Here is a 22,808-nt window from a genome sequence, read left to right as displayed (position 1 = left end):
ATTTGGACACCTATTCTAGTCAGAAAGGCCCCTCCACTCTGGAATGAAGAGGGAGGAGTCCTCATTTTCAGGCCTCAATTGCACAGTTGTTTTGCTTAGGCAGTTCATGCAGCTTCACGTGGGGAGTCCAGAGGCATCAGAAAAGACTCCAGAGAGGCTTATTTCCTACTAAAATAATCCCTAAGGAAGGTAAAGGCCACAGTGGAAGCTGTGGCATAGTACTGTAGTGTTTTTAACAGGTTAATTGCTGTTATTAGCTCCGGTTTGGGCATTAAAGGGTTAATTGGTCTGAAAATTTGTGTGCAATCATTTCAAAGCATTAAGACACTGGTGAAAATTCATTAAAATCGGATGTTTATTTGATGGTTTTTTGATGTTTTAGTAATAAAGTGTGCACTTTTATTATTTAAAGACACAGTAACGTTTTTGTCGGAAAAAATAATTTTTATTGCATTGAAGATTTGTTTAAGTCTGTCAAACATGTCTGACCCTTCAGATAACCTATGTTCTGTATGTTCAAAGGCCAAGGTGGTTCCCCCATTAAATTGATGTGTGAAGTGTGCCATAGCGTCCAAACAGCTTAAGGACCGTACAATCACGCTTAAAGATATAGCCCAAGATGATTCTTTAGCTGAAAGGTAGTGAGGATAAGCTCACTATCCTCTCCTTCTGTGTCAACACCAGCTATGCCCGTGCAAGCGATGCCCAGTACATCTAGCGCGCCAATTGCTATTACTATGCAACAGTTTAGCCAGCAGTAATGGATAACTCTCTCGCAGCATTTTTAATCCAAACTGCCAGCTTTTCCTAGGAAGCGTGATTGCTCCGTTTTAAATACAGAAAATGAGCAAGCAGACGCAGAGGATAATTTATCTGTAGTGCCCTCACATCAACTCTGACTTGGCGGTGTGAGGGAGGGCCTGTCTGAGGGAGAAATTTCTGACACAGGAAAAGTTTCCCCTCAGCAGGCAGAGCCTGATACCAATAGCATTTAAATTTAAGCTTGAACACCCTCCGCGCTCTACTTAAGGAGGTCCTAGCTACTCTTGATGATTGTGACCCTTTGGTGGTCCCAGAAAAATTGTGTAAAATGGATAAATTCTTAGCAGGTCCCAGTACACACTGATGCGTTTACCGATACCTAAGAGGGTGGCGGATATAGTGAATAAGGAGTGGGAGAAGCCAGGTGTACCTTTGTCCCCCCTCCTATATTTAAGAAAAATGTTCCCCATTGTTGACCCAGAAGGGACGCGTGGCAGATGGTCCTAAGGTAGAGGGGGCGCAGTTTCAACGCTAGCTAAGCGCACAACTATACCAATAGAAGACAGTTGCGCTTCAAAGATCCTATGGATAAAAAATTAGAAGGTTTACTTAAGAAAATTTTTGTTCAACAAGGTTTTCTTCTTCAACCAATTTCTTGCATTATTCCTGTAACCATGCAGCTGCTTTTTGGTTTGAGGAATTAGAAAACTCGCTCCAGAAGGAGACTTCTTATGATGAAGTCATGGATAGAATTCACGCACTGAAGTTGGCTAATTCTTTCATTACAGATGCCGCTTTTCAGTTAGCTAAATTAGCGGCGAGAAATTCTGGTTTCGCAATAGTGGCGCGAAGGGCGCTTTGGCTAAAATCGTGGTCGGCGGATGTGTCGTCCAAAACAAAATTGCTTGATATTCCTTTCAAGGAGAAGACCCTATTCGGGCCAGAGTTGAAAGAAATTATTTCAGATATCACTGGGGGAAAGGGCCATGCCCCTTCCACAGGATAGACCCTTTCAAAGCCTAAAAATAAGTCTAATTTTCGTTCCTTTCGCAATTTCAGGAACGGAACCGGCTTCTACCTCTACAGCCACTAGGCAAGAGGGTAACGCACCCCAGCCCAAACCAGCATGGAAACCATTGCAAGGCTGGAACAAGGGTAAACAGGCCAAAAAGCCCTGCTGCTGCTACCAAGACAGCATGAAGGGGTAGCCCCCGATCCGGGACCGGATCTAGTAGAGGGCAGACTTTCTCTCTTTGCTCAGGTACAAAAAAGAGAGAGGTTTGACAGTACCCCAGCACTCACAAAACACTATATAGTAACAGTATGCATTGAAAACCGGATTGTGTCCCAGGAACTGGTTATTAAAACCGTAACTTTTACTAATGATAGAATAAATAAAAAAGGTGGTAAATAGTACCAATGTATAACATAAATATGTCTGAGACATACATTTAAAACATACATTTAAAACTTAGATTAAGAAAACAGATCAGGACTGTGTGTCTGAGACTTCAAAACAAAATTACTTCCCTGGTAATAGTTCAAATACACCGTAACCCCTCAGGCTCAGAATACACAGATTGCTCTAAAGCTAATCTAAAAAGGGGATTGACCCCAACAACATTAGCTAATCTGAGCATACTGGTACCTATAGCAGGAGAGGAAAACTGGTATATAAATGACTGATTAAGGAAGGCAATTGCCACATCAATATGAGCTTAGAAAGGTCCCAGTTTACACACAAATTAGCAAGTCTCATGCATACAGACAAGCCTGATGTACATTTCGCCGCTAGCACGGCTTTCTCAGAGGCTGTTATTACATTTGGTACTATTTACCAACCTTTTTTATTTTATTCTATCATTAGTAAAAGTTACGTTTTAATAAAACAGTTCTGGACACAATCCGTGTTTTCAATGCATACTGTTACTATATAGTGTTTTGTGAGTGCTGGGTACTGTCAAACTTCTCTCTCTTTTTAGTACCTATATATCTATCAGACAGTCAGCACCCCCCTTCTCCTACACTTCACCAGTGATACTAACTGGTATATAATGATACGAATAGATTATATATCTACTATTATTTCAGCATACTATATTATGAAGGGGTTGATATTTGCTTAAACTAACACCGTTGCCACTATTTCCTCTCTTTGCTCAGGCCTGGGCAAGAGATGTTCCGGACCCCTGGTCACTAGAAATTGTCTCTCAGGGGTATATTCTAGAATTCAAGGACCTTCCTCCCAAGGGGAAGGTTCCACATGTCTCGCTTATCTTTAGACCAGATAAAGAGACAGGCATTCTTACATTGCGTAGAAGACCTTTTAAAAATGGGAGTGATAAACCCAGTTCCAACAGCAGAACAAGGACTGGGATTTTACTCAAACCTGTTTGTAGTTCCCAAAAAGGAAGGAACTTTCAGGCCAATTCTGGATTTAAAGATCCTAAACAAATTCCTCAGAGTTCCATCATTCAAAATGGAAACCATTCGGACAATTTTACCAATGATCCAGGAGGGTCAATATATGACTACCGTGGACTTAAAGGATGCGTTCCTGCATATTCCCTATCCAAAAAGATCACCATCAGTTTCTGAGGTTCGCCTTTCTGGACAAGCATTACCAGTTTGTGGCTCTTCCCTTCGGATTGGCCACTGCCTCCCAGACTTTTCACAAAGGTGCTAGGGTCCCTTCTAGCGGTGCTAAGGCAAGGGGCATTGCAGTAGCACCTTACCTAGACAACATTTTAATACAGGCATCGTTCTTTCACAAAGCAAGGGGCTCATACGGACATTGTTCTCTAGCCTTTCTAAGGTCTCACGGTGGAAGGTGAACATATAAATAAAAAAAAAGGTCTCTGTCCCCGTTCACAAGGGTTCCCTTCCTGGGAACAATAATAGACTCGGTAGAAATGAAAATCTTTCTGACCAGAGGTCAGGTAATTAAAACTTTTGAACACTTGTCGAGTTCTTCAATCCATTCCTCAACCCTCCATAGCTCAGTGCATGGAGGTAATAGGACTAATGGTTGCGGCAATGGACGTGGTTCCTTTTGCTCAAATTCATTTAAGACCATTGCAACTGTGCATGCTCAAACACTGGAATGGGGATTTATGCAGATTTGTCTCCCCAGATTCAGATGTACCAGCAAACGAGAGACTCACTCCTCTGGTGGTTGTCTCAGGATCACCTGTCTCAGGGAATGAGTTTCCGAAGACCGGAGGTGGATCATTGTCACGACCGACCGCCAGGCCTCTTAGGCTGGGGCACAGTCCTGAAGTCCCTGAAGGCTCAGGGTCTATGGTCTCGGGGAAGAATCTCTTCTCCCCGATAAACATTTTGGAATTGAGAGCGATATTCAATGCGCTTAGGCATGGCCTCAACTAGCGGAGGCCAAATCATCAGATTTCAGTCGGACAACATGACGACTGTAGCGTACAATCCAATCATCAGGGGGAACAAAGAGTTCCCTGGCGATGAGGGAGTATCCAAGATCATCAAATGGGCAGAGGATCACTCCTCCATCTATCAGCAATTCACATCCCAGGAGTGGACAACTGGGAAGCGGATTATTTGAGTCGTCAGACTTTCCATCCGGGGGAGTGGGAACTCCACCCGGAGGTTTTTGCTCAGCTGACCCAGCTATGGGGCAATTCTAGATCTGGATCTGATGGCGTCACGTCAGAACTCCAATAGTTACACGTTACAGGTCCAGGGATCCCAAGGCGACATTGGTAGATGCCTAGTAGCGCCTTGGTCGTTCAATCTAGCCATATGTCTTCTCCACCGTTTCCCCTTCTCCCCCCGGCTAGTAGCCAGGATCACAACAGGAGAAGGTTTCGGTAATTCTGATAGCTCCCTGCGTGGCCACGCAGGACTTGGTGTGCAGACTGGTGAATATGTCATCGGTTCCACCATGGAAGCTGCCCTTTGAGCAGGACCTTCTAATTCAAGGTCCATTCGAACATCCAAACCTAGTTTCTCTGCAACTGACTGCTTGGAGATTGAAACACTTGGTTCTAGCTTAAGCGTGGGTTTTCGGAATCAGTTATAGATACTCTGATCCAGGCTAGAAAGCCTGTCACCAGGAAAATTTACCATAAGATATGGCGGAAATATCTTTGCTGGTGCGAATCCAAGGGTTACTCATGGAGTAAGATTAGGATTCCAAGGATCTATCTTTTCTCCAAGAAGGATTGGAGAAAGGTCCTGTCAGCTAGTTCTTTAAAGGGACAGATATCTTGCTCTGTCTGTTTTGTTACACAAGCGTCTGGCAGCCCATGCCAGATATTCAGGCGTTTGTACAGGCTTTAGTCCAGAATCAAGCCTGTCTACAGACCTGTGCTCCTCCATGGAGTCTAAATTTAGTTCTTTCAGTTCTTCAAGGGGTTCCGTTTGAAACCTCTACATTCCATAGATATTTAAGTTACTATCATTGGAAAGTTTTGTTTTTAGTAGCTATTTCTTCTGCTAGAAGAGTTTCTGAATTGTCTGCTTTGCAGTGTAATTCACCCTATCTGGTGTTTCATACAGATAAGGTCGTTTTACGTACCAAACCTGGTTTTCTTCCAAAAAGTGGCTTCCAATAAGAATATCCACCAGGAAATAGTTGTTCCTTCTCTGTGTCCTAATCCAGTTTCTAACAAGAAACGTCTGTTATACAATCTTGATGTGGCTGAAAAGCATCACCCGGTTGGCTTATGAGACTGCTGGAAGGGCAGCCTCCTGAACGAATTACAGTCTCACCTCTACTAGAGCTGTGGCTTCCACATGGGCTTTCAAGAATGAGGCTTCTGTTGAACAGATTTGTAAGGCAGCGACTTGGTCTTCACTGCATACGTTGCCAAATTTTACAAATTCGATACTTTTGCTCTTCGGAGGCTATTTTTGGGAGAAAGGTTTTGCAAGCAGTGGTGCCTTTTGTTTAGGTTACCTGACTTGTTCCCTCCCCTTCATCCGTGTCCTAAAGCTTTGTATTGGTTACCACAAGTAAGGATGAAGCCGTGGAACCGGATACACCAATGTAGGAGAAAACAGAATTTATGTTTACCTGATAAATTTCTTTCTCCTACGGTGTATCCGGTCCACGGCCCGCCCTGGCATTTTGGTCAGGTTTAAATTTATTTTTTGTAAAACTACAGTCACCACTGCACCCTATGGTTCTCCTTTCTTCTCCTAACCGTCGGTCGAATGATCTGGGGGGGCGGAGCCTGAGGGGAGCGTATATGGACAGCTCTGCTGTGTGCTCTCTTTGCCACTTCCTGTAGGGATTGAGAATATCCATAAAGTAAGGATGAAGCCGGGGACCGGATACACCGTAGGAGAAAAGAAATTTATCAGGTAAACATAAATCTGTTTTTCATGGTGCATCCAGGTTTTAATGCAAGATAGCTTTTTGGAAGTATGGGAAGACCAAAGCTCTCTTCAACTGCCAAATTGGTAATTGAAGTCTGATTCAGAGAGCCCAGTCTAAAGCAATCTTAGTGTTGCCCAGTTGTAAAAACTTAATGTTAGGGAGGGCAAAGGCCGCCATCTTTCCTAAAATGTGATAACTTATTGATGGATATACTGTGTTTCCTCCTACCCCAAAGAAATCGTGAGCAATTTGAGTAATATATGTGAACCTTCAAGACTATAGGGACAGTTTGGAGAACAAATAATAGTTTAGGAAATAAAATCATTTTAATAAGAGCAATTCTAGCTGAAAGAGGTAGCTGCAGTCTAGTCCAATTTGAAGAAGGAGAAAACATTTATGCCACAAAGGCAGAAGATTTAAATCATACCATTCATTTGGGTTTTTGGAGAGAAAGATGCCTAGGTATTTAATTTTCTGATCTACTTGAATACAATGATTTAAACGAAGACCTATCTTTCTTTTCAACTACCCATAACAGCTTCTGACTTTTGAAGGTTGATTCTGTATCCCGAGAACTTGCCAAATTCGGCAATAATCTCTAATAAATGAGGTATATTTAATTTAGTGTTTCCCATAAAAAAAAGAGTATATCATCTGCGTATAAAGACAAGATATGCCCCCCCCCCCCCACCAAGTAAAATACCTTCTAGTGTGTGTCTGCATAGCACAGCTAATGGTTCTAGTGCCAAGTTAAAGAGAAGTGGGAAGAGGAGGCAACCTTGTCTAGTACCTTTTATAAAGAGTTATATTTGGGGAGAATATCCCATTTATGCTTAATTGTGATATTGGATTTTGATATATTCTCCCTACGAAATCAGTAAAACAGCCTGTAATCCCAACATTTTCAAGGGTAGTGAATAAGTGATCCCAGAATATTGAGACAAAGGCTTTGACTGCATCAATAGTAAGTAATGCAAAGTCTTCTTTGATATGAACCTTATTCTTAAGAAGGGATGTGAAGTTCTCAATTAAAACCATTGCTAATCTGATATTCTTTTGAGTGGTTATCCCTAACATAAACCAAGTTTGGTCTGGCGCTATTATTCCTCCCAATGATAGATTTTAGTCTTTTCGATATAATGTTTGTTTAGTAATTTGTAGTCCTATTGAGCAGAGATATTGGTCGGTAAGAGTCTATAGAGTTAGGGTCTGTATCTTTTTTAAGAATAGGGTTACATTTGAAGCAGTGAAGTATCTTGATGGTTTAGTTCCTTGTGAATGCAATAGTTGTTAAAAAGTTGGACAAGGAGAGGAGATATTTGCTCCTTTAATACTTTATTAAAATTCAACAGGTATTTCGATCCGGGCAGAGCTTTACCATTCGCTGAATGTGAATAGCCTGGCTGACCTCCTCTAAGGAAATATCTCTACTCAATACTGACACCTGTTCTGATGATAATTTTGGTAGATTAATTATCAGCTGCATATAACTTCTGAAAAAAATCATGAAAGTGAATCAAGATATCCTTTGGTGAGCTAAAGTTAATCCACTCAACTGTAGTAGATCCGATCCAAGTAATTTTTTTTTTCTGGATTTAGCTATTTTTGCTAAAACCTATTATAAATTGCATTATATTTAATATCTTTTCTCCAACATAGGTGTGTCCGGTCCACGGCGTCATCCTTACTTGTGGGATATTCTCTTCCCCAACAGGAAATGGCAAAGAGCCCAGCAAAGCTGGTCACATGATCCCTCCTAGGCTCCGCCTTCCCCAGTCATTCTCTTTGCCGTTGTACAGGCAACATCTCCACGGAGATGGCTTAGAGTTTTTTAGTGTTTAACTGTAGTTTTTTATTATTCAATCAAGAGTTTGTTATTTTAAAATAGTGCTGGTATGTACTATTTACTCTGAAACAGAAAAGAGATGAAGATTTCTGTTTGTAAGAGGAAAATGATTTTAGCAACCGTTACTAAAATCGATGGCTGTTTCCACACAGGACTGTTGAGAGGAATTAACTTCAGTTGGGGGAAACAGTGAGCAGACTTTTGCTGCTTGAGGTATGACACATTCTAACAAGACGATGTAATGCTGGAAGCTGTCATTTTCCCTATGGGATCCGGTAAGCCATTTTTATTACAGAAAGAAAAAAAAGGGCTTCACAAGGGCTTTTAAGACTGTAGACATTTTCTGGGCTAAATCGATTTATATATAAGCATATTTTATACTTCATAGCCTTGAGGAATTATTTTAATCTTGGGAATTATGTAAAATAACCGGCAGGCACTGTATTGGACACCTTATTCTCTAGGGGCTTTCCCTAATCATAGGCAGAGTCTCATTTTCGCGCCTCTATTGCGCACTTGTTTTTGGAAGCATGACATGCAGATGCATGTGTGAGGAGCTCTGATACATAGAAAAGACTTTCTGAAGGCGTCATTTGGTATCGTATTCCCCTTTGGGCTTGGTTGGGTCTCAGCAAAGCAGATACCAGGGACTGTAAAGGGGTTAAATATAAAAACGGCTCCGGTTCCGTTATTTTAAGGGTTAAAGCTTCCAAATTTGGTGTGCAATACTTTTAAGGCTTTAAGACACTGTGGTGAAATTTTGGTGAATTTTGAACAATTCCTTCATACTTTTTCGCAATTGCAGTAATAAAGTGTGTTCAGTTTAAAATTTAAAGTGACAGTAACGGTTTTATTTTAAAACGTTTTTTGTACTTTGTTATCAAGTTTATGCCTGTTTAACATGTCTGAACTACCAGATAGACTGTGTTCTGAATGTGGGGAAGCCAAGGTTCCTTCTCATTTAAATAGATGTGATTTATGTGACACAAAATTTAGAGAAAATGATGCCCAAGATGATTCCTCAAGTGAGGGGAGTAAGCATGGTACTGCATCATCCCCTCCTTCGTCTACACCAGTCTTGCCCACACAGGAGGCCCCTAGTACATCTAGTGCGCCAATACTCCTTACTATGCAACAATTAACGGCTGTAATGGATAATTACTATCAAAAACATTTAGCCAAAATGCCCACTTATCAGCGAAAGCGCGACTGCTCTGTTTTAGAAAACTACTGAAGAGCATGAGGACGCTGATGATATTGGTTCTGAAGTGCCCCTACACCAGTTCGAGGGGGCCAGGGAGGTTTTGTCTGAGGGAGAAATTTCAGATTCAGGGAAAATTTCTCAACAAGCTGAACCTGATGTGATTACATTTAAATTTAAATTGGAACATCTCCGCGCTCTGCTTAAGGAGGTGTTATCTACTCTGGAATGATTGTGAGAATTTGGTCATTCCAGAGAACTATGTAAAATGGACAAGTTCTAGAGGTCCCGGGGCCCCCCCGAAGCTTTTCCTATACCCCCAAGCGGGTGGCGGGACATTTGTAAATAAAGAATGGGAAAGGCCCGGTATACCCTTTCGTCCCTCCCCCCCATATTTAAAAAATTGTTTCCTCAATGGTCGACCCCAGAAAGGACTTATGGCAGACATCCCCTAGGTCGAGGGGGCGGTTTCTACTCTAAACAAACGCACCACTATACCCATAGAAGATAGATGTGATTTCAAAGATCCTATGGATAAAAAATTAGAAGGTTTGCTTATAAAAGATGTTTATTCAGCAAGGTTACCTTCTACAACCAATTTCATGCATTGTTCCTGTCACTACAGCAGCGTGTTTCTGGAACGATGAACTAGAAAAGGCGCTCAATAATAATTCTTCTTCTTATGAGGAGATTATGGACAGAATTCATGCTCTCAAATTGGCTAATTCTTTCACCCTAGACGCCACTTTGCAATTGGCTAGGTTAGCGGCGAAAAATTCTGGTTTTGCTATTGTGGCGCGCAGAGCGCTTTGGCTAAAATCTTGGTCAGCGGATGCGTCTCCAAGAACAAATTGCTTAACATTCCTTTCAAGGGGAAAACGCTGTTTGGCCCTGACTTGAAAGAGATTATCTCTGATATCACTGGGGCAAGGGCCACGCCCTTCCTCAGGATAGGTCTTTCAAAGGCCAAAAATAAACCTAATTTTCGTCCCCTTTCGCAGAAAAGAAGAAACGGACCAGCCCCAAGTGCTACGTCCTCTAAGCAAGAGGGTAATACTTCTCAAGACAAGCCAGGCCTGGAGACCAATGCAAGGCTGGAACAAAGGAAAGCAGGCCAAGAAACCTGCCACTGCTACCAAGACAGCATGAGATGTTGGCCCCCGTTCCGGGACCCGGATCTGGTGGGGGGCAGACTCTCTCCTCTTCGCTCAGGCTTGGGCAAGAGATGTTCTGGATCCTTGGGCACTAGAAATAGTCTCCCCAAGGTTATCTTCTGGAATTCAAGGGGCTTCCCCCAAGGGGAGGTTCCACAGGTCTCAATTGTCTTCAGACCACATAAAAAACGGCATTCTTACATTGTGTAGTAGACCCTGTTAAAATGGGAGTGATTCATCCTGTTCACATTAGGAGAACAAGGGATGGGGTTCTACTCCAATCTGTTCGTAGTTCCCAAAAAGAGGGAACATTCAGACCAATCTTAGATCTCAAGATCCTAAACAAGTTTCTCAAGGTTCCATCGTTCAAAATGGAAAACATGGTCGAAACCATTCTTCCTTCCATCCAGGAAGGTCAATTCATGACCACCGGTGGATTTAAGGATGCGTTATCTACATATTCCTATCCACAAGGAACATCATCGGTTCCTAAGGTTCGCATTCCTGGACAAGCATTACCAGTTTGTGGCACTTCCGTTCGGATTAGCCCACCGCTCCAAGAATTTTCACAAAGGTACTAGGGTCCCTTCTAGCGGTGCTAAGACCAAGGGGCATTGCAGTATTACCTTACTTGGACGACATTCTGATTCAAGCGTCGTCCCTTCCCTCAAGCAAAGGCTCACACGGACATTGTCCTGGCCTTTCTCAGATCTCACGGGTGGAAAGTGAACGTAGAAAAAAGTTCTCTATCTCCGTCACACAAGGGTTCCCTTCTTGGGAACAATAATAGACTCCTTAGAAATGAGGATTTTTCTGACAGAGGCCAGAAAATCAAAACTTCTAAACTCTTGTCAAATACTTCATTCTGTTCCTCTTCCTTCCATAGCGCAGGTGCATGGAAGTAATAGGTTTGATGGTAGCGGCAATGGACATAGTTCCTTTTGCGCGAATTCATCTAAGACCAATTACAACTGTGCATGACTCAGTCAGTGGACATGGGGACTATACAGACTTGTCTCCGACGATACAAGTAGATCAGAGGACCAGAGGATTCACTCCGTTGGTGGCTGTCCCTGGACAACCTGTCACAGGGGATGAGCTTCCGCAGAACCAGAGTGGGTCCATTGTCACGACCGACCGCCAGTCTGGTGGGCTGGGGCGCGGTCTGGGGACCCCTGAAAGCTCAGGGTCTTTGGTCTCGGGAAGAATTCTCTTCTCCCGATAAATATTCTGGAACTGAGAGCGATATTCAATGCTCTCAAGGCTTGGCCTCAGCTAGCAAAGGCCAAGTTTCATACGGTTTCAATCAGACAACATGACGACTGTTGCGTACATCCAACCATCAGGGGGAACAAGGAGTTCCCTGGCGATGGAAGAAGTGACCAAAATCATTCAATGGGCGGAGACTCACTCCTGCCACTTGTCTTCAATCCACATCCCAGGAGTGGAAAATTGGGAAGTGGATTTTCTGAGCTCGTCAGACATTTCATCCGGGGAGTGGGAACTCCATCCGGAAATCTTTGCCCAAATTACTCAATCTGTGGGGCATTCCAGACATGGATCTGATGGCCTCTCGTCAGAACTTTAAGGTTCCCTACTACGGGTCCAGATCCAGGGATCCCAAGGCGACTCTAGTAGATGCACTAGTAGCACCTTGACATTCAAACTAGCTTATGTATTCCCGCCGTTTCCCTCTCATCCCCCAGGCTGGTAGCCAGGATCAATCAGGAGAGGGCATCGGTGATCTTGATAGCTCCTGCGTGGCCACGCAGGACTTGGTATGCTGACCTGGTGAATATGTCATCGGCTCCACCATGGAAGCTACCTTTGAGACGAGACCCTTCTTGTTCAAGGTGTCCGTTCGAACATCCGAATCTGGTCTCACTCCAACTGACTGCTTGGAGATTGAACGCTTGATCTTATCAAGCGAGGTTCTCAGATTCTGTCATTGATACTCTTGTTCAGGCCAGAAACGCCTGTAACTAGAAAAATTTACCACAAAATATGGAAAAAATATATCTGTTGGTGTGAATCTAAAGGATTCCCTTGGGACAAGGTAAAAATTCCTAAGATTCTATCCTTTCTTCAAGAAGGTTTGGCGAAAGGATTATCTGCAAGTTTCCTTGAAGGGACAGATTTCTGCCTTGTCTGTGTTACTTCACAAAAAGCTGGCAGCTGTGCCAGATGTTCAAGCCTTCTGTTCAGGCTCTGGTTAGAATCAAGCCTGTTTACAAACCTTTGACTCCTCCTTGGAGTCTCAATTTAGTTCTTTCAGTTCTTCAGGGGGTTCCGTTTGAACCCTTACATTCCGTTGATATTAAGTTATTATCTTGGAAAGTTTTGTTTTTGGTTTGCTCAATTTCTTCTGACTAGAAGAGTTTCAGAATTATCTGCTCTGCAGTGTTCTCCTCCTTATCTGGTGTTCCATGCAAGATAAGGTAGTTTTACGTACTAAACCTGGTTTTCTTCCGAAAGTTGTTTTCTAACAAAAACCATTAAACCAGGAGATTGTCGTGCCTTCTTTTGTGTCCGAATCCAGTTTCAAAGAAGGAACGTTTGTTGCACAAATTTGGATGTTGTTCGTGCTCTAAAATTCTATTTAGATGCTACAAAGGATTTTAGACAAACATCTTCCTTGTTTGTTGTTTTATTCTGGTAAAAGGAGAGGTCAAAAAGCAACCTTCTACCTCTCTCTCTTTTTGGATTAAAAGCATCATCAGATTGGCTTACGAGACTGCCGGACGGCAGCCTCCTGAAAGAATCACAGCTCATTCCACTAGGGCTGTGGCTTCCACATGGGCCTTCAAGAACGGAGGCTTCTGTTGATCAGATATGTAAGGCAGCGACTTGGTCTTCACTGCACACTTTTACTAAATTTTACAAGTTTGATACTTTTGCTTCTTCTGAGGCTATTTTTGGAGAAAGGTTTTGCAAGCCGTGGTGCCTTCCATCTAGGTGACCTGATTTGCTCCCTCCCTTCATCTGTGTCCTAAAGCTTTGGTATTGGTTCCCACAAGTAAGGATGACGCCGTGGACCGGACACACCTATGTAGGAGGAAAAACAGAATTTATGTTTACCTGATAAATTACTTTCTACAAACGGTGTGTCGGTCCACGGCCCGCCCTGGTTTTTTTAATCAGGTTCTGATAATTTATTTTCTTTAACTATGGTTTCTCCTATGCAAATATTCCTCCTTTACGTCGGTCGAATGACTGGGGAAGGCGGAGCCCTAGGAGGGGATCATGTGACCAGCTTTGCTGGGCTCTTTGCCCATTTCCTGTTGGGGAAGAGAATACTCCCACAAGTAAGGATGACGCCGTGGACCGGACACACCCACACCGTTGGAGAAAGTAATTTATCAGGTAAACATAAATTCTGTTTTTGTATTGTTAGTTGAGGAATATCTCGCTCACTGTTTTTAGCTTTCTGATAGGCCGACCAATTTGCTCTAGAAGAATTTTCTATATATTTTACATAATTATTCTTAACTTTGGTTAGCTAATCGAAATTCCCCTTTTAGTGATAATTTTCTTCCTTTTGGACTTATAAGCTATGATTTCTTCTCTGAGAACAGCCTGACCCGATTCCCAAAAATATTTCTAGGAAGATATTCAATATTTTGTTTTTTTAAATTCTCTCCATTTTATTGCGATAGCCAATTTCTGAAATTTTAGATTGGATTGAAGAAAGGTAAGGGAAAAAAAAACTTCCCAACATGTCTCTTCAGGTTGGGAGCAGTTTGAATAGTAAGAGAGAGAACGCGCGTGATCTGAAAAAAGTATGTCCGTGATTTTTAGAGGAGACCTCAGCACCCAGTAATGATTCATGGATCAAGAACATATCAATCCTTGTAAACGTTTTAAACGTCTTTGATTCACGTGAGAAACATCTTTCGTCCGGATGCTGAGGTCTCCATATGTCTTTGAGTTTTAGGTTTTTTAGCAAAATTGGAAATCAATTTAGCCTCTTTTAGATACCTCTGTGTATTTAAAGGCTTAGCAGATCTAAATATGGATTAAACACACAGTTAAAATCTTCTCCTAAAATTAGTTGTGTATCTGAATTCTATTAGTCTGGCAAATCATTTTTCCCAAAAAATAGGTTGGTATTCATTAGGGGCATTAGGTTACATAGAGTAAAATTGGATCCCTGAATTTCTATTTTTATAATAAAAAAAAATCTTTTTTACTAATCAAACTGGCCCACCCCCTTTCTTCCTCCCCACCGCCGGGGTCGAAATCCATCAGCCTCCATACTATTTAAGGAGTTTCCTGAAGAAAACACTACGTCTGGGGTGAATTTTTTGAGATGCTGAATAATTCTTTTTCTCTTGATTGGTGACGAAATCCCCCCCACATTCATGAAAGAAGCTTAAGTGAGTTCTTCATAAAAGTTTAGGAGACAAGGTCCAACATTGAATACTCTGGGATGGGCAGGAGGGGAGGAGAGAGAAAAAAAACAAAAAAAAAAACCTGCAAACACTGACATACGATCCAACAAGTATCCTTAAATATAAATCTTAACTCCTTAAACTTGGTGATATCCATAAAGTGCTTAACTTTCTCTTCACTTTCTAAGATGACTAGATTTGAATTGTGGAATAACTTTTAATTTAGCCGGATAAATCATAGTAGCCTTATATCCTAGCATAATTAGCTGCGAGCAAAGAAGGGCAAATACTCATCTTTCATTCAACGTTTCACTAGAAAAATCCTGGAAAAACAGGACACGATTTTGTTCAAAATTGAACTTATAAAGCACAGCCATCGTCCACAATCATCTTCTATTTTTCCCTCTACCCCTCTAAACCAGTACCGGTAGGAGTATGATTCAAATGCATTTTCTTCAGGCAACGTCTTCATTTTGTATAATGTAATCAGTATACAACAAACAGTTCTCCTATCCCCGGCCGCAGGAAATCAGGGCAGAGCGGTATGACCCGCTTATCTGATTCTTACGGCAACATGGGGTCTTGGGAGGCGCTTGTATCAGTTCTTTCTTTGGAGGCTGTTTTCCAGTGGTAATTGTGGTGCAATAAAACAACCCGGAAGTTGGAATGGCCAGATGCTCTACCAGGTTACAAACTGCACAGATTTAGATTTTGACGGTGTTGATGTTACCTCCACATAGGCTTGCCCAGGTTGAGTCTGGATCGCGGATCCAGCGACTGAGCAGGCTGGCTTCAGAGGAACTTCCGATCATACGACACTGAGGGAGGGCTCCAAAGTCGAGTCCCTCTTCCAGTCAGTGAAGGCCTGATGAATAGCTCAACCAATGACGGGTATGATCAGTGAAAGAAGAGCACTGGATCTCACACAGCAGAGACGCTGACAAGCATGTCTTACTGCAGCTCCTCCCCCACATTTGTTCAAACAATTTAGTACATGGCTCCTAATTTGGTATTTTTATGAGGGATTGCCATATATCTGTACATGAGCATATAATAGCACACAGGTTAGCTGTCTCCACCATGCACCCCTTACAGATACAAAGTGAGGGGGAGTCAGGGAACATGCTGTGCACGCATTAGCTGGCAGTCTGAGACTGCCTACCCATGCTTGCATTGGCTGAGTTTGTGGTGGAGGGCTGTGCATCGCTTCCCAGATTCAGTCCCTTGTTTAGGTAAATAAGACAGCCGCTGACCAGTGGTGCTTGTCTTATTTAGGCTGTTCGTGGGCAGGGTACCCTTGAATTTATCACAGGCTCTGAGGGACCTTAATGGACACTCAAGTCAAAATTAAACTTTCATGATTCAGATAGAGCATGCAATTATAAACAACTTTCCAATTTACTTTCATTAACAAAATGTGCAGTTTTATATTTTTACTTTTTCAGTCACCAGCTCCTACTGAGCATGTGTAGGAATTCACAGAATATAGGTATATGAATTTGTGTTTGACTGATGGCTGTCACATGGTACAGGGGGGAGTGGAAATAGACATAACTTTGAAATTTGTCAGAAAAAAAATCTACTACTCATTTGAATTTCAGACTAAGTTATATGTTTTTTTTATCATGCATGTATTGATTATGGAAATCGACTGTATTTTACTGGTCCCTTTAATTTACAGGTGAGGAGCCTTATGTGGCATGCAGGGCATAGGTTGACGACCCTGCCTTTTAAGCATTGTCCACAACACTGTTATGTTATAACATCTGGCAATAAATGGAAAGTATTGTGAATTTGTACACTTTCATTCCACTACAGTGTCTATCACATTTATATATTAAAATTAGAATTTTATGCTGTATGCTACTCTTATGTGCTGTAAATTCATCGCACTTGCAAAGTCAGAAAGGCTCTTTCTGAGCAGGGGGTCTTTTTTTCTTAATGCAAAGCTAATTTACTTTTGTTCCCAATTAGAGTTGTTTGTTTACTGACAAATTAAGCTGCGGTTGTGTTGCATTGTGTTGGGGAATAGTTACTTGCTTTTTTTCATAGGGTATTCCTGTTTATATAAACCAAGGATTTGCTGTTTTAAGTAGGACATTTTGGTTTGAGATGTTTTCAAATACTGCATTGCTATGCCATCGACCGTGACAATAATTCTAATCAAAATGTTTTTTTTTTACTCCCTTTAGACTACCACCGATTGGCCGCTAAAGTACAAGTAAGTAAAGTACAGAGTTTCAAAAAGAAAATATGATGGTGCAAGTTCACTTCCATTGGATCTTGTCATTTTATATTTGATGTCACTTCTGTTCTGGTTTTTGTTCACAATGTAAGTGTTTATCCTGAGTGATGCATAATAAAATGTATAGCAAGTGCTAAAGTCTAGTGTAGTTCCACTGTAAGGAATGGAATTTACCTTATTCAGGGAAATTGGGCAAACCAAATTTGACATATGGATTATTTACTTTCTAATTATGTACAGGGTAGAAAACCCTTTATCCAAACTGCTTGTGACTGGAAAAGGTTTGGATTTCAGAATAGTTTGGATCTTAGAATATTTGTATCTTTAAAATGGACAGTTATGAGAAGGGATGGAACCAAGTGTAAACAATATCTTGTGTCATTTAGGCAATATTTACATGTCATAATACATCTTATATCTGTAACTAAGGTAGTTTTTATATCATTTTAATACTTATGGATACATAGTACCCTCAGAAAGATAGTACAATACAGAGCTTTAATCAAAAGGTAATGTTTATTGTTTTCAATATTGACTATTTATTTAGAACACAAGAAACAAACCGAAGACACAGGCAGAGAGGGTTGTAACTTACAGGCAGGGACAATAGTAATGTTTGATCATTTAAATAAATTAAAAAAAATAATTATAAAGTTTGGATTTTTGGCATTTCGGATTGGGGATTTGTACTTTTAATTACTTACTTTTAAGGGGCATTGCAATAGTCATTTGTATAATACATGGATTTATTTGTGCCTTTTTATCAAGATACCTGATAAATACTTTACTGCTAATGTTTTACTCGTATGCTATCTGATTCTTTGTTTTAGTGGATAGTGTGAAATAAACTATACATTTAATACATTTTATTTATTTTTAAATAGCACAAAGCAATAATATAGTTACCAAATGTTATGTAATACAGGGCTTTCTCAGTTGTTCATGTCACATGATCTGGCTTCAACCCTCCTGGTCTCACTGTGAGGCATTTTTACACAGTGAAAGGGAGCAGATGTGTTTTGCTTTGTGCACAGAGGTTGCCTGCTCCCCCTCCGAGATAAGATTAATTACCCTTGGTGTCAGTGGATTACAGGGTAGATCTTCCCATTAAATCAGTTAACCTGCATGTGCCAACCATCTGGCAAGTGCAACTGTCTTTGTTTGTTAATTGATTGACCAGGCTAACTAGAAGTTACAAATATCTGTTCTTTTCTAACCTTTCTCTACTGCATGAGAGCACCAGGATTTTAAGTAAGATTAAAGGGACAGTTTACTCAAAACTTTTCTCAACCTTTAATTTGTTTCCAATGATCCACTTTACCTGCTGGAGTGTATTAAATTGTTTGCAAATATTTCCATTACCCATATAATTGGCATTTGAAATAGTTTATTTAGCCTATGGTATCTCCACCCATTCTGAAAGTTTTTGGCCTCAAGACCAAGCTGTATTAAACACAAAGTTGCAGGCACTACTCTGTTAGGGTAAAAATAAATTTTCATTTATTATAAACATTAAAAGAGTAGGAGAACACGCCAGGGACGTGAAAAATTACATTAAGGAGTCTGCGGTTTCTAGTCACTTTAATGGCATCCATTTCACTAGCAAAGCTAATATGTATGTTCAAGCCATTGATCTAGCCGTGTACCTACTAGAGGAGGGAATAAGACATAGATTTTAGATAAGAGAACTATTTTTGATCCTCAAACTCAAAACTAAAACTATGTTAGGCATAAATAGAGAATTTTACATTAGTTATTTTATTGACCACTAATTATCATTTTTTTCTTGTATAATACAATATCAGTTAACTCATTAGGCAGTCTTATGTTCTTTGGCTTATGTGTCTAATAACACTTCTTGTTCCAAATGATGCATTTATTGGCATATTGATTTTTGTAAAACATACATCACACATAGCTGATATTCTATGAATATTTATTATTATTATTTCTTCTATAAGATACGACGAGTCCACAGATTCATCCTTTACTTGTGGGATATTATCCTCCTGCTAACAGGAAGTGGCAAAGAGCACCACAGCAAAGCTGTCTATATAGCTCCTCCCTTGACTCCACCCCCCCCAGTCATTCTCTTTGCCTACTCTAAGTAATAGGAAGGGTAAAGTGAAAGAGGTGATAAAATATTAGTTTTTATTTTCTTCAATCAAGACTTTTTTTTATTTTAAATGGTACCGGTGAGTGCTATTTTCTCCCAGGCAGCTGATGGATGAAGATTTCTGCCTGGAGACTGATGATCTTAGCAGTTGTTACTAAGATACTGTTACTTCAGTGTGAGGAACGTTTTTCATGCTACAAGCATTGAGGTATGTTCAGTCATTTTTTTCTGGAGAGACTGTGTTATTTCAGAATTGGCTGACAGTATCCCCATGAGGGAAAGGGTAAGCAGTAATCCTAATGTATAGAGAAGGGTATTACTGGACCTGTATATTGGACTATATAAAAAATGGTTGACACTGATGTTATGATGTTTGTGGGCAAACGTTTCTATGTTGGGAGTTTTTTATGGCAAACGTTTTTTACTTTATGTATGGATAGAGGGTACACATGGCTTCACTTAAGGGGTTTATGAACCCACATGGCTAGGTTTTAGACCGCTCTGGTGCGGTTATTTTAGGCTGTGAGACATCGAGTGTGATGGGTGGGGCCTATTTTCGCACCTCATTTGCGCAGTTGTTTTTTCCCAGACAAGCAGCAAGCTCCAACTCCGGTGGGCCTTTCAGAGACAGTTTGGGCATAATCGAAGGGTTAACACAATTTTAAAGACCCCTGAGGGCAGGTAGGCGCCACAGCAAGGCTGTAGCGAGGTGCAGGGGGTGTTTTTGGTTGCTTTTATCGATTTTTATAGCTCAATGTTTTTTTGGTCAGTGTTAAGTTTTCTTTTCCTTGTGGGGCAATCTTAGCTGACAAGTTGGGATGCATTTATCATAAAATTGTGGGAATTTTATCGTTTTAAAACAGTTTCGGAAAAATGTTATGCTTTTTTCTCTTAAAGGCGCAGTACCATTTTGTCAGATTATTTTTTCCATAAAATAAAGTGTTGGAAGTCTAGTTTCTCTGCGGCTGACTGCCTGGAGATTGAACGCTTGATTTTATCTAAGCGGGGATTCTCTGAGTCGGTCATAGGTACCTTGATTCGGGCTCGAAAACCTGTCACTAGGAAAATTTATCATAAGATATGGCGTAAATATCTTTATTGGTGCGAATCCAAAGGCTACTCATGGAGTAAGATCAGGATTCCTAGGATTTTGTCCTTTCTCTAAGAAGGATTGGAGAAGAGGTTATCAGCTAGTTCCTTAAAGGGACAGATTTCGGCTTTGTCAATCTTACTACACAAGCGTCTGGCAGATGTCCCAGACGTTCAGTCGTTTTGTCAGGCTTAGGTTAGAATTAAGCCTGTGTTTAAAACCTGTTGCTCCGCCATGGAGTTTGAATTTAGTTCTTAAAGTTCTTCAAAGGGTTCCGTTTTGAACCTATGCATTCCATAGATATTAAACTTATATCTTGGAAAGTTCTGTTTTTAGTTGCTATCTCTTCTGCTCGAAGAGTTTCTGAGCTATCTGCGTTACAATGCGACTCGCCTTATCTTATATTCCATTCTGATAAGGTGGTCTTGCGTACTAAACCTGGATTCCTTCCTAAGGTTGTTTCCAATAAGAATATTAATCAGGAAATTGTTGTTCCTTCTCTGTGTCCTAACCCTTCTTCTAAGAAGGAGCGTCTGCTACATAACTTGGACGGGGGTTCGTGCCTTGAAGTTTTACTTGCAAGCGACCAAGGATTTCCGTCAAACATCTTCTCTGTTTGTTGTCTATTCTGGAAAACGTAGAGGTCAAAAAGCTACGGCTACCTCTCTTTCTGGCTGAAAAGCATCATCCGTTTGGCATACGAGACTGCTGGACAGCAGCCTCCTGAAAGGATTAACGCTCATTCTACTAGAGCGGTGGCTTCCACATGGGCTTTTAAAAACAATGCTTCTGTTGAACAGATTTGTAAGGCTGCAACTTGGTCTTCCCTTCATACCTTTTCCAAATTTGATACTTTTGCTTCTTCGGAGGCTATTTTTGGGAGAAAAGTTCTTCAAGCAGTGTGCCTTCTGTTTAGGTATCTGTCTTGTCCCTCCCGTTCATCCGTGTCCTGTAAGCTTTGGTATTGTATCCCACAAGTAAAGGATGAATCCGTGGACCTCGTCGTATCTTATAGAAGAAAAGTAAATTTATGCTTACCTGATAAATTGATTTCTTCTATGATACGACGAGTCCACGGGCCTGCCCTGTCAATTTAAGACAGATTATATATTTTTTTATTTTAAACTTCAGTCCACTCTGCACCTTTTAGTTTCTCCTTTTTCTTCCTGTACCTTCGGTCGAATGACTGGGGGGTGGAGTCAAGGGAGGAGCTATATAGACAGCTTTGCTGTGGTGCTCTTTGCCACTTCCTGTTAGCAGGAGGATAATATCCCACAAGTAAAGGATGAATCCGTGGACTTGTCGTATCATAGAAGAAATCAATTTATCAGGTAAGCAAAAATTTACTTATTTACATTATATTGTTATTTCATCATCATAAGTTCATGCTCTTACTGTATGTTTGTTTTAATATTACTGCTGTTGTCATTATCATTTCATCATTATTTCATTATTGTGATTATTATTATTACAAGCATCTATTCATGTCTTTTTGCCATGCATATTTATGCGGGTTTAAAATATATATATGATTATATACATTTATTATTTCTCCAACATAGGTGTGTCCGGTCCACGGCGTCATCCTTACTTGTGGATATTCTCTTCCCCAACAGGAAATGGCAAAGAGCCCAGCAAAGCTGGTCACATGATCCCTCCTAGGCTCCGTCTTCTCCAGTCATTCTCTTTGCCGTTGCACAGGCAACATCTCCACGGAGATGGCTTAGAGTTTTTTGGTGTTTTAAATGTAGTTTTATTCTTCAATCAAGAGTTTGTTATTTTAAAATAGTGCTGGTATGTACTATTTACTCTGAAACAGAAAAGAGATGAAGATTTCTGTTTGTAAGAGGAAGATGATTTTAGCAACCGTTACTAAAATCGATGGCTGTTTCCACACAGGACTGTTGAGATGAAGTAACTTCAGTTGGGGGAAACAGTGGGCAGACTTTGCTGCTTGAGGTATGACACATTTCTAACAAGACTTGGTAATGCTGGAAGCTGTCATTTTCCCTATGGGATCCGGTAAGCCATTTTCTTAGTTTTAAATATAAGAATAAAGGGCTTCACAAGGGCTTTAAAGACTGGTAGACATTTTTCTGGGCTAAAACGATTACTTTATAAGCATATTTAATGGTTTATAACTTTGAAGAGTTTATTTTAATCTTGGAATTGTGTTAAAAAAAACAGCAGGCACTGTATTGGACACCTTTTTCACTGGGGGCCTTTTCTAGTCATAGGCAGAGCCTCATTTTCGCGCCACTAATGCGCAGTTGTTTTCTTCTGTTAAGTGTGATCAGTCCACGGGTCATCATTACTTCTGGGATATTACTCCTCCCCAACAGGAAGTGCAAGAGGATTCACCCAGCAGAGCTGCATATAGCTCCTCCCCTCTACGTCACTCCCAGTCATTCTCTTGCACCCAACGACTAGATAGGATGTGTGAGAGGACTATGGTGATTATACTTAGTTTTATATCTTCAATCAAGAGTTTGTTATTTTAAAATAGCACCGGAGTGTGTTATTACCTCTCTGGCAGAGTTTGAAGAAGAATCTACCAGAGTTTTGCTATGATTTTAGCCGGAGTAGTTAAGATCATATTGCTGTTTCTCGGCCATCTGAGGAGAGGTAAACTTCAGATCAGGGGACA

At 40.9% G+C, this 22,808-nt stretch overlaps 1 protein-coding gene across 2 annotated transcripts in view; it reads left to right on the top strand.

Moving 5' to 3' along the window:
* The window catches only part of SUGT1 (SGT1 homolog, MIS12 kinetochore complex assembly cochaperone), a 696,093-nt gene that overhangs the window by 320,926 nt on the left and 352,359 nt on the right, over positions 1 to 22,808 (top strand). For both annotated transcript variants that reach the window (XM_053707955.1, XM_053707954.1), the window contains exon 9: positions 16,903 to 16,931. In XM_053707955.1, coding sequence (XP_053563930.1) covers positions 16,903 to 16,931 — 29 coding nt within the window. The remainder of the gene's footprint in view (positions 1 to 16,902; positions 16,932 to 22,808) is intronic.

The sequence above is a fragment of the Bombina bombina genome, chromosome 3, assembly GCF_027579735.1.
Source record: "Bombina bombina isolate aBomBom1 chromosome 3, aBomBom1.pri, whole genome shotgun sequence".
NCBI lineage: Eukaryota > Metazoa > Chordata > Amphibia > Anura > Bombinatoridae > Bombina > Bombina bombina.
The sequence above is the reverse complement of the archived record's forward strand: the minus strand, read 5'-3'. Positions and strand labels throughout refer to the sequence as shown.